This window comes from Chrysoperla carnea, chromosome 1 (genome assembly GCF_905475395.1).
Source record: "Chrysoperla carnea chromosome 1, inChrCarn1.1, whole genome shotgun sequence".
In the NCBI taxonomy this organism is placed as follows: Eukaryota; Metazoa; Arthropoda; class Insecta; order Neuroptera; family Chrysopidae; genus Chrysoperla; species Chrysoperla carnea.
In genome coordinates, this window is record NC_058337.1 from 84028362 (window position 1) to 84041188 (window position 12827).

A 12827-nucleotide genomic window follows, 5' to 3' on the forward strand; every position below is an offset into this window, starting at 1 on the left:
TCTCTGCCTTTGTCCAATTCTTGCTATGAGACGATTGGCTCACTTGAGTCAGCCATTCTTTGGTGACCTTGCCAATTTGAAGTTCGACAGCGTTAAAGCACTAATGCTTTTCTTAAAAAAACCGTTAGTGGAGCGAGGCTAGGTGCAGGCCAGTCCCTTTTTTAGGTATCAAACTTATGATCTGTTCCCCACCTTTGTAAATTTACTATAACCCATCCTATATTAATATTTTGCAATCGGGAGACGTTACAAAATCTATAATATCGAAAAAAGCGATTTCATAATTTAAACCTCTAAAAATTTAATAAAATTGCTGTAGAGATTTCGTTAATTTAGTGGTATCCATTATAAATGAACTACGGTAAAATTAAGTTCTGCTTTCAAATGATTGTTATTTTCTATCAAGGCTCATTTAACATCTACTGGAGGCCATCAAACATATCTCAAGATCATAGACGATCCCATTATGTTCATTAATAATTTTTTACCTAAACCAATAAAAAAAATTATAGATACTCTACAATATCGCATTTAATTGAAATATTTGGACAACTTTGTCCATAACTTAAATTCATTTGTTGCTGTGATTTCTTTCGTTCCGTTAATAATTTTTGAAAGATTGGTAATATTGCACCATCTAATAATTCCGATTCAGAGCTTGCTGAATATATTGAATTATTTTCATATTTATTTTTATTTGTATGATGGTGATGTGATGATATATGACGTGAATTTAATGTATTTGTATTTGATGAACTCCCACTTCGTAAACATGCTGCCACATTTGGTGTACTTTGCACGTAGCCATATTTATTACATTCTTGGTTATATAGTGACGTTAATTTTGGTGGTTGTTGCTTAATACTACTTGCATACTGTTGTTGATGTTCAACTGTTATTGGTTTATTGTTATTATTGTAAATAGTTCCACTACCACCACCACTGCCACCACTCCCTCCCCCACTACTACTTCGTGCGCTTGCATGACGATTCTTTTCACTTACTGATCGCTGCATTATGGTTTGTGTTATTGAACTTACATCTGAATCTGAAATGAATACAAATATTTCACATAAATAGAGGGGAAAAGAAACTCAAAAAGTAAAAAATTTGTTCAAACAGAGAACTTTTTTCTGGGGAAACATGAGAAAGATATTAAAATAACAACGTTTGTAGCTTAAACATGGGATCGGAGCTTCTACAACGTGAAATATTTAAAGGAAAACGAGCAAATGGCCTAGGAATAAACTCAGCTAAAACTTTATCTTGTTCATGATAATGCATAAGATACCACTGTTCCAAAATAGAATGGGGAAATACTTGCATTCTCGGGAGAAAATAGGAAGGCATTTTGAGATATTACAAGACTCATCATTTCAAATTTCATTTCTTATGGACGAAACATAGAGGAAAGTAAGAGAAGATGTGTGGAAGAACAATCAATGCATACAGCAAATACGCGGAAGAAAATGAGGTCTACAACCGTACTTAATACACTGAATGTATAATATTAAGCCCCATAAACACTATGAAAAAATTATGGAGTCATTGAAATACAGGAAAGATCGAAGTTTAAAATTATACTGAAAATTATGCAGTTGGTTCGAGCGTCTCAAGTGGAATGTCATAATCGATGATTATTTCCACTAAGAGGAAAGAGCAATTGAGCACTTGCTGTGCTACTCTATTAAAGCCTTTTATTGTCTCCTTGAAAATAATTTTCGATGATTTTGAATACAGAATGGAGCAAATGCGAATGCAAACGCTACAAGAGGACTTTTCATCAAAACTTTTGCATTTGGCTACAAGCGTTACGAATTATTCTAAAGAAGTGTATGTTGATTAAATATATTAAAAATCCTACCTTGTGGAACACTAGTAACATCCGGTTGAGATGCAATATTCACTCTCGTAATTTTATGCTTTTGTGAACATCGATGTTGATTTCCTGTATCCCATAATTCACTTTTCGCTACAACATGCCCACTAAAATCTAATTTTTTTGGTTTAAAATCTTTTTGACGTTGTACTTCTTTTGGTATCTGTTGTTTATTATTCACAGGCATACTAACACGTCGATGGCATACATTATTTATATTTTCCTGGGCAACAATATTATCTGGTCGCATACTCGACCTTCGTGTTTGCTGATTACTACTGTGTTGTTGTTCATGTGTCGTAGAAGGTGGCTGCTGATGTTGTTGCTGCCATTGATCGTTATCGTTTGGTATATATTTTGTGCGTTCAAATGTTTGATTATTTTGATCTGTCAAACATTTTTTATCAGCTTTTGGTGTAGGCATTTTTGGGCGGTCACCAACCACACTTTCACGTCGTACTGTATTGTTTGTCACCGTTTCAGTTGTGCTGTCGGTTGTTTGAACTGTTGCTTTTCTTTTAGTATCTTGTTGATATTTATTATTATTAGTTATTGAATTTTGTACTATATTTTGTGTTATACAAATATCTTGATTTAAAAATTCTACACTCTTCGTTGGAGTTTGATGCGAGGTAGTTGGTGTTGTTCTTTGTGATGATTTATGTTGTGGTGATTCTGAACTATGATGAAACTCTTGTGATTTTGTATGCGATGATGTTAATATTGGCACTAGTCTATCGTGTTTTGGTGATGATTCACTATTACATGATACCGGTGTTGTCGGTTGAAATTTCTTCTTTGATCTGAACAAATAAGAAAAAAGTGAAACTTGATTCGAAATTATATATAGCATGGACTACGGACTATAATAAATTTGGAAATGTATGTATGTTGGTCTTTGGTTTGGTGACTGTCTTGTTAATTCTCTTGTTCTTTTTTTATTGCTCTCTGTCTTGTTAATTGTCTTGTTCACTGTCTTGACCTTTATCTTGTTAATTGTCTTGGTGAGTGTCTTGGAGATTGTCTTGGCCTCTGTCTTGGTCTTTGTCTTGGTCTTTGTCTTGGTCTTTGTTTTGGTCTTTGTCTTGGTCTTTGTCTTGGTCTTTGTCTTGGTCTTTGTCTTGGTCTTTGTCTGGGTAATTGGCTTGGTCTGTCTTGATAAGGCTCTTGGCGTTTGTTACACTGATGGTTTTTCCTTTAATTGCAATACCAGTTTAAAATAACTTTCTCTTCTTTTATCAATGGATATGGAACATAGCGATAATAAGCTTAGCGATATTGATATATAGTATAGAAAATGTTACAAACCCTAAAGTGTCGTGCTTTATAGATGATATGCTGCAAAGTGACGTTGTATCACTTGGATCAGTTGTACTCGTTACTTCTTTCTTCATTAAAGGAACTGACAAACATTTGGAGCTACCACTTTTATTATCTAATATATCACTTGCATCAGGCCCTAAACTTCTAATTAACATCTGAAAAAATAGATAAATGTTTATTTTTTCAGTAAGAGCAAACCATTATTTTAATATTTACTTGTAATTCGGATTCTCTTTCTAGTAAGGTTTTACGATATTTCGAGTTATATGATTTCACTTCCTTTAATCTATGCTCTAATTCAGTTACATTAGAATCACGCCTTGTCTTTGACATAGGACGTAATGTTGCACGTATCCGTTTATCTATTGAACCACCAGGGTTTCGTTTTAATTCTACAAGCTGAAAATTTTTATGGTTCAGTAATTTGTAATAAATTTAGCAAAGAAAGTATTTAAGTGGATACCTTCGGTACAAATACAAGGCATAATGTAGTTGTTGTACAAAATATTATGAAAATCGCTATAATCGCGAATGCCGCATCACGTCGATCTGATAATACTAAGGCAACAGCTGCACCACATATACATATAATTACAACATTATATACTGATAATCCAACATGACGACTATCATTTAAGGCTGGTATGCTCACATGACGAGTTTCCCATGCTAAAAAGGCTCCTAATATCTGTAATCAGAAATGTTTGTTTAATTTAAAATAGGTAAATAAAGTATTTCTGACAAGTTAAGTAATAATTTAGAATGATAAGAGAGAATTGATTAAAAATAGAAATGATAGAGACCAGTCGATATTTCAATTTATTTACCCAAAAATCAAAATTTTTTTATAAAAAACGAACATTTGGAGAATAGCTTACAATGAAATTGTTTCAAAAATCGAGGAAATTTTTTTTTCTCGATATATAAAATAAGACATAACAGAGATATTATCTTTTTTGCGTGGTTAAGGCTGTTGTCTCGTTATGGGCAAAGTGACAGAAAATTCGAAATTTTTGTATACTTATTAAAGACATTATATCACAATTACCATTTGAAGTCAATTGGCCGTCTTTAACTCGAGATAAATTTAATTGAAGTTCGGATGATTAACATGGAGATCATAAAAGAGGTTGTGTTTTTAACAAGCTTTTTTAATTCTAGAAAAAAAACTAAATTTAATATTTTTTCAAAAAACTAATTGAACATTAATGTACTTGTTCTGAGTTAAAAAAAAATAAATATTTATCGTTTATACTTAGATGTAATTACTCAAAGTAAATAAATTTTATTGTTGACTTTATTACGAGAATACCTTTTATTTTTTATGAAAATATCTCCGCATTGTACATAAGAGTTAAAAGTAACGCACTAGTTGACTATGTATGTGTAGTATAGTTATACTCATTATAAGTTTAACCAAAACATTTTTACAATATTGTACGGAGACAACAGCCTTAACGTTAGTAGACTGGTAAAAAATGTTGAAAGAGCTGACTTAAAATATGTAGATTTTGTCCTATTCGTAAATTTTCCTATAAAAACTTTATTGGAGGGGATATTTTTGTTTTTATAGATTATTATTTTGAAATTTTATTACTAGATTATTATTTTTATACCATGTATATGTATATGAAATATACATAGTATATTAAGTTTAGTCCCAAGTTTGTAACGCTTAAAAATAATGATGCTGGGAAAAAAATTTTGTCATGGGTGTTCATAAAATCACCTAATTTGTCCATTTCCGGCTGTCCGTCCGTCCGTCCGTCCGTCCGTCTGTGGACACGATAACTCAAAAACGAAAAAAGATATCGAGCTGAAATTTTTACAGCGTACTCAGGACGTAAAAAGTGAGGTCAAGTTCGTAAATGAGCATCATAGGTCAATTGGGTCTTGGGTCCGTAGGACCCATCTTGTAAACCGTTAGAGATAGAATAAAAGTTTAAATATAAAAAATGTTCCTTATAAAAAAATAAAAAACTTTTTTTTTGAAACATTTTTTTGTAAACATCACTGTTTACTCACGAGAGCGTTAATTAGATGCAAATTTTATAGTATGTATTAATATAGGAATATCAGTTGTGTGTGTGTGTATTTAAAAGTGAATATCTTTTGTTATTTACGTGACGTCAAAAAAACAAACGATTGCGCATCAACACTGTCTATACATGGTATTTCAACAATTAACTCAGTCAATTATTTAATTATTTAACTTGTTTTAATTATATTTCCAAATAATATTGAACACGAAATATTTTGATAAACTTACCATAAGAAGGCCTTTGTAAATGTAAATAGATACAACAAATATTGTCATTCTTTCTGATTGACAATATTCATTTTCTTGAATAATTATTATATCATCACTTGATGGATGTGGCTAAAAATATTACAAATACTATTAGTAGGTTCCTATTATTGCTGAATGATAGATTTATAGCTTCTTGAGAAAGGCGAACTTGGGTAAGCGAGATCTCTAGTGAGTACATAATTGTTTTCGTAAATGGTGGCATGCCAGTTTTTCTCACTATGAAAATATAGCAAGGCTTCTCACCTACGCAGAGCTTGGAACGATTGGCTTGTAGAAGTAATAAATGAAAAAAGGGCCACCTATTATGATTTTTCGCCTCATATTTCCTTTCTGCTCCCTAATTGATGCCATTTATTTCTTAACGTAAACAAAGTAAAAGAGGTGGAGCGCGAGATCAGAGTAAATGAGTAATATGAAGTTAAATGAGCGAGAGATAGTCTCACTTTTAAATACCTTAGTAATAGGCACATTTATAGTCCAGATGAAGAAAACGAATCTTTGTTATTGGCAAAATAATTTAGTTATGCGAAAACCGGTGACTTAAAATAGAACTACACTTAACAGGTTCCAAATAGCTCACGCAAATAAATTAAAAATAATAATATAAATCGTTTATACTACAAACGATTTAGAGCAGATCTGAATACTTTTAATTAGCGCATCATAATTAGTCATCATCCTGGCTCTAAATTATCGATTTTCTTTGGTAAATATCGTTACTACAAACGAATAAGGATTACCTACTACATTAAAATAATCCTCTTTTTTTTCAAGTCCAGTTTCTGTGTGACGGAGCTGTTCCAAATAGATTTCAGCAGGCGTTGAATAAAAAAGATGGATATTAAGAAAGCGTAGTAAGTTACAACAATACTGTTAAAATATATTTACAAAAAAAATAGTTTTTTAATGGAGCTTTTTTAAAGATTTAAGCTTACTGACGACTGCCACCATAATGCCTCTTATAAATTTCCCACTAATAAATTTCCTTATCGTTTGAAACAAAAATTATTATCTATAAAGTATTTTCGTTCTCAGTTATCCAAGTTCGGCCGTGCTGTGGTGTACAAAAAATTATTATACTAACATATGGTTCCATTTTTTTGGTTTCTCTATAAAATGGATCAGCTACTTGCCATGTTGTCATTATAATAAAATCAATAAATAATAATACACCCACTACCATAAATAATTGATAATCTTTGATAACTTTTTTATTTAATTTGACATCTGTGAATATTGAATGTACACGCCATGTTTTTGAAAACATTGCACCAAATGCTAACGAGAACCCAGCCATTAAAGTCCATGCTCGTGCTGTACAAATGTATGGAAATGCACCTAAAAAAGTAGATTTCATAAAAATTTTATACTGAACTAGACCACAAAGCTTCAGGGGTTATTCCTAAAAAGCATCACGCAAACAGGAAGAGGGACACTTCGACACAGCTAGCGTATCCAAGTGTGTCAAGACGAAATTTTAGGTCATTTATAAGGGAACAAGGGTTAGAAATTATGACATTATATTTTCAGGGAGGTTTCAAACAATGTGAAATGTGGGAAAGAGGTGTTCTAATAGACGAAATTATGCGTGGCGTATTTTACGGATGGTTTAAAATGGACATTAAAAAAATTTGTAATTCTAGATGTAGCCAGAAATGATAAATTTTAGAAATGTACTGACCTACACTGGACAACCCAGAATCCAATCCCAAAAATACAACACTTGTATACGTCAACATACATCCAATAATAATTAAGTTATTTAGTTGTGGTGATGACATTTTAATATATCGTTGATTACGATACTTAATATTTATTATTAAAAATATGGTAGCCATTAATATACCAAGTGCAGCGCAAGATGCAAATATTGCATACACTGTTTTATTGACTTGACTATGTTCAATGATTTCTAATGTACGATCTTTTGGTGGATAACGGCCTAACCATTTCATTGGAGCACCAAGTGTTAAATCCAAATGATCGGTTGCGGCATTATATTCACCAACTTTTATTTCAGTACCTTCTTGAAATTGTTTGAGCAAAATACTAGCCTTACGTTCATTACCATAAAAGCGTACGGGACCCTGAAATTAAGTTAAAAACATTTTACCTGATTTTAGGTCAAATTCAAATTATGATATTTGTGCCCATTCAAATACAAATTTGTTTGGACACAGTCCTTAGATAGCCTAACAACACTGAGCAAAGGTGATATTGAGAGAGCAGTCCGTTTTTAGTTTTAATGTGGCGGAATATTTAAAAATTTGTCTTATCCATAGCTTAAAAGGGCAGATCTCTCAAAATATCCACCTTGTACATTGTTGTGAAACTCAAATAAGTCCAAAAAATCATTCTTTAAAAATAAGTCCTTAAGATTTTTTGGAATAGCTTTACGGCTTGCCATTGAGATCAATATAAAAAATTACATGATAAACACAAATCAAGTTAAAGCATACTTCCGCTAAAATAAGTAAAGAATATAAAACTTAATACTAACTGTAACACCCTCAAAACTTGTATTTCCTAGTGCCTCTAAAAACAATCTCTCCCATAGAGGATCACGATATCGAAAATCACTAACGGTTTGATTACGACGATATAATTTTATTTTGTGTGCAACGTGCTGTATCGCTAGGGCAACTGCCCAAATACCTAAAAAAAGATTAATTTAGTTTCTATGGAGCGTAAATCGTAAAACAAATGGAATGCAAACCATCATATGTATAGCCATGAAAACGGGAATATTCATTCCCCCGACGACTATCGTATTCAAATTTATACTCGTCAGCGGTCTGAAAAAATTAAAGGTGTTATGTCATGGTTTATATAGACTACAAGCCCATGCTAAAATTTTTCGGGTGAAAGTTGAAAACCATGTCATCAGTTTTGAACGGTACAGGTGAGCAAAGGTGAAAATATTAATGTTATATTCCTTGGTATCTCAGCTCTGCACCAGAAAATATGTAAGGCGTTGCTTAATACTAAATATACATAATTATTCGAAGCGAATTACATAAATGCCGTACAGAAATAAGTCACGTAAGGCTTCGAAAATTGATGGGAGAACAAAAATTTTTTTAACTTCCGATAGGTACTGAAGCTGTGCATATTTTCTGGTGTAGAGGTGAGCTACCAAGGAATATAACATGAATAAGCTCACCTGTTCACCTGTACAGCGTAAAACTGATGCCATTGTGCTTAAACTTACTTTTTCTTATAGCAGCATCTTTTTCAACATGATTCCTGATGGATAATTTCACCCGAAAAATTTTAGCATGGGCTTGTAATCCAATAAAACGATACACATTTCTCGCTCGATTGCATAATAAAGATATTTACTTACAATGCCAGAGACAGTAATTTCTCCTGTTGTTGATAAAGGTAATAAATCAGTTAGAATTGCTTGTTCCAAAGCTGTGTGAATTTCTTCTTTGGTACAATTTTTATAATCTTCATCAACATTCCACCATCCTTCTGAATATGTTCCCATAATTATCCATTGATATTTTTTCCCATACATTTCCAGCCTTTAAGAAATTAATGTATAGACAGTTAATGTAATCGAAATAACATTTAAAAAATTTTCAGCTACCTGTATGCCTCACAAAATATTCTTCTTGCCCAAGACTCATCAAAATTACCTAAAATTATTCGAACATCTTTCTCCTTTAGTTTACGTAACGCTAAAAAGACTTCATTTCCGAAACTTGCAGTTTCTGCCACTTCTGCGTTCATAGTATCTAAATCCGCCACTAACCTGTTATGAGCCTGAAAAAATGTATGTTTCTATTGAAATATTTGAGGAAACGAAGAACTAAATATTCTCCAGAGGGATTTCTGAGAATTAAGTGAATTTCAAACTATGTAAGGAATATTCATAAGGCGTCCCCACACATTTGATGTTTGGCAAATACTGGGTAACAAATCATTGCCAAACAGCAAATGTATTGGCCAAATATATGAACATTCGTTTTGGGTTTGCCAAATAGCGAGTAGATATTTTGAATTGTGCAAAAATTTTTTGTTGTTTTTGAGTTGCTTTTACTATTTTTTATTATGAATGCCAGATAATTTATCTCTTCGTGCACGATTTTCCGTGGTATAACAAAATGCTAATTGGTCATAAAGTGTGGCAAAATTGAATATGTTCGCTCATAGCCACTCAATGTACAATTAGGTATGTATTTGTCACACGGAATAAGGTGCAAATACAGCAGTTTTAAATCATTAATTAAAAAAAAGATGACAATAGTGCAAATTACTCTTCTACACTATTTACTATTTAGCGAGCTACAAAAACAGTATAAAGACTTTATGTGTCCAGATTTGTATAATTACCAGCGAATATCTTGGCTCATTTTGAAATATCGTCCCAACTCTTGTCCAATTAAATTTTCGTAACAACGACAGCCGCGGTGGGTTAAATGCATTTTCTGATGGAACAATACGGAAAAAGTTTGGAAAACTTTCACTTGTAAACATTGGATGAGTATCAGCATACGATAATTGTGTAAGATGCCAGTGTTTTGAAGCTTTCGCAATAGGATCTGTGACATGTGTACACGCTGCACCAAACAGCATTAATTTATGTGGACCAGAATGCATCATATCAAAAAATGCTTTAACACCTACAGCTGCATTACACTGTAAAATATCAAAAAGATACCTTTTCAATATATATAATAAGTAAAAACCGGAAAAATATGATTGAATTTATACATTTTAAAATGAAAACTGTCGAAACAAAACCGGATATTTCATTTTGGTAGGAAATAAATGTATTAAATAGAAATCCTTTGAAATTATTCAATATATTTTCATTCACTCTACATGGACAGTTTTGTTCAATAAAATCGAACAAAATTGAATTAATAAATTGTGGTAAATTTATTCTACAGTTTGTCCCATAGGTTCTTTAGCTATCCTTTAATAAGGTTTTGTTATAAGAGGAGTAGAAATTTTTTTGAAGAAAATGTTGTTTGTATCAAAGATGGGCAACTCGTAGGCAACTTTATTGGGCTCAGCTAAATGAATCAATTTTTTTACATGTAAGAGATAGAAGAAAACTTTAAATTAGAAAGTTGCTTCTTCTTAAAAACTTTTCGCTTGAAACATTTTTTCGAAATATGAATTAGGTTTGTAAGAAATTGAATGTAAGAATCTATTAATAATTAAAATTGGCCTGTTATTTCGAGCTTTGGGGAAGTTTTAAAAATATGCATTTTGATATTCAAATCAAGAGCAAAAATCTTACCTTCGAAGAAATACCTTATTAAAGGGTAAAGCTAAAGTTTGGGGCATAGATATTGTATAATAAGGGTAGATACTGATTATTCATAAAAATATTAACTCTTTATAATTGTATTAAATTTGTTTCTATAAAAACAATATTTCTGCATGGGCAAATTTAATTTAATTATTAAAATATAATTGCCAACAAAATTCTGCATACTATAATAACGTTAGAGTTGATTTACTTTCAATAACAGAAAATATTTTTCACACCTTGAACTAAGATAGTTTTGTATGTTTAAAATCTGTTTTCAATAAGAAAATTAAGATTATTGAAGTCTATTTGTACCAATTGTCCCCGCCTAGACGACGAAGCTGATTGCTCACTATGAATCTCTGAATGCAGCATACTTATTAATTCTCTATTAAATTTTATTTAGAAATTTATTTTGTGTTCAAAAAGACAATCAACGAGACAGTATTCTTGTCTTTTTTTTTTTCTTATATTGAAATTGGCTTTTGAAATATCCACAGTATATCAGATATGAAAATTTTATGAAAATTTATTCTGATTAGATTAGTAATAAGTTTAATGGAAAATACAAACAAGTTGGATAAATTTTATTTATTGCAAAGTTTTTTTCCGATTTTTTTTTTTTTATTTGACATTTCATTTCAAAATTATCAAAAAATTAAAATACACTTACGAATTAATAAAAATTAAAAAACTAAAATATTCCTTTGATTTAAAAAAATTGATAATTAGTGTATTTTTGTGAAAAGTTACTCTTGGCGTATTTATGGGCTGTAAAATGTGTGATAAATAATCTAAAATAAATATCATTTGGAGTAGTAGAGAAATTAAAATAATTTATCATTGTTATATTTTGATGGTAAGTACCTATTCCGTTTTTAAACCTCATTTTAATTTAATTTGTAAGATGTAATATAATTTAAAAAGTTTTATAAGTAGGTTCCACCTAAATAAAAGTAATTTATATTTACAAAATATAATTTAAAATTACATAAACTTAATACTATAGATACCTATATGTACCTAACTACTACAAAATTTTAAAAGTTTCTTCTTTATGTTTTTATAATATCTATGTATTTGACAAAAAAGAAATTTATTTTAGTTTCAAGAACAAATTCTTTATTATACCATGTATATGAAATATACATAGTATATTAAGTTTCGTCCCAAGTTTGTAACGCTTAAAAATATTGATGCTACGAACAAAATTTTGGTATAGGTGTTCATAGAATCACCTAATTAATCCATTTCTGGTTGTCCGTCCGTCCGTCTGTGGACACGATAACTCAAAAACGAAAAAAGATATCAAGCTGAAATTTTTACAGCGTACTCAGGACGTAAAAAGTGAGGTCAAGTTCGTAAATGAGCATCATAGGTCAATTGGGTCTTGGGTCCGTAGGACCCATCTTGTAAACCGTTAGAGATAGAACAAAAGTTTAAATATAAAAAATGTTGCTTATAAAAAAATAAAAAACTTTTGTTAGAAACATTTTTTTGTAAACATCACTGTTTACCCACGAGGGCGTTAATTACTTGCAAATTTTATAGTATGTATTAATATAGTAATATCAAAGTGAATATCTTTTGTTATTTACGTGACGTCAAAAAAACAAACGATTGTGCATCAACACTTGCGCATTATATGAGAATATCAGTTAAATATGTCAGATATGTACGTATGTGAAATGTGACAGAGTTATCAACACTGCCTATACATGGTATTTCAACAATTAACTCAGTCAATTGTTTGTTTTCACTTATAGTATGTATTAATATAGTATGTATTAATATAGTAATATCAAAGTGAATATCTTTTGTTATTTACGTGACGTCAAAAAAACAAACGATTGTGCATCAACACTTGCGCATTATATGAGAATATCAGTTAAATATGTCAGATATGTACGTATGTGAAATGTGACAGAGTTATCAACACTGCCTATACATGGTATTTCAACAATTAACTCAGTCAATTGTTTGTTTTCACTTGTTTTTATTATATTTTTGTCAAATACATTATGTAATTACATTTTTTTTTTTGA

The 12827-nt window shown here is 30.9% G+C and overlaps 1 protein-coding gene across 1 annotated transcript in view; it reads right to left on the reverse strand.

Annotated features, from left to right (window-relative positions):
• Nucleotides 1-353: 353 nt before the first annotated feature.
• LOC123304993 (gamma-aminobutyric acid type B receptor subunit 2) overlaps nucleotides 354-12827 on the reverse strand; it is a 70543-nt gene continuing 58069 nt past the window's right edge. The window contains exons 3-15 of the mRNA XM_044886572.1: nucleotides 9855-10160; nucleotides 9109-9284; nucleotides 8860-9043; nucleotides 8230-8308; nucleotides 8014-8168; nucleotides 7195-7600; nucleotides 6598-6851; nucleotides 5472-5582; nucleotides 3666-3890; nucleotides 3419-3601; nucleotides 3188-3357; nucleotides 1865-2682; nucleotides 354-1048 (exon numbers count right to left, since the gene is read on the reverse strand). Of these exons, the coding sequence (XP_044742507.1) occupies nucleotides 507-1048; nucleotides 1865-2682; nucleotides 3188-3357; nucleotides 3419-3601; nucleotides 3666-3890; nucleotides 5472-5582; nucleotides 6598-6851; nucleotides 7195-7600; nucleotides 8014-8168; nucleotides 8230-8308; nucleotides 8860-9043; nucleotides 9109-9284; nucleotides 9855-10160 (3609 nt within the window). The 3' untranslated portion in view covers nucleotides 354-506. The remainder of the gene's footprint in view (nucleotides 1049-1864; nucleotides 2683-3187; nucleotides 3358-3418; nucleotides 3602-3665; nucleotides 3891-5471; nucleotides 5583-6597; nucleotides 6852-7194; nucleotides 7601-8013; nucleotides 8169-8229; nucleotides 8309-8859; nucleotides 9044-9108; nucleotides 9285-9854; nucleotides 10161-12827) is intronic.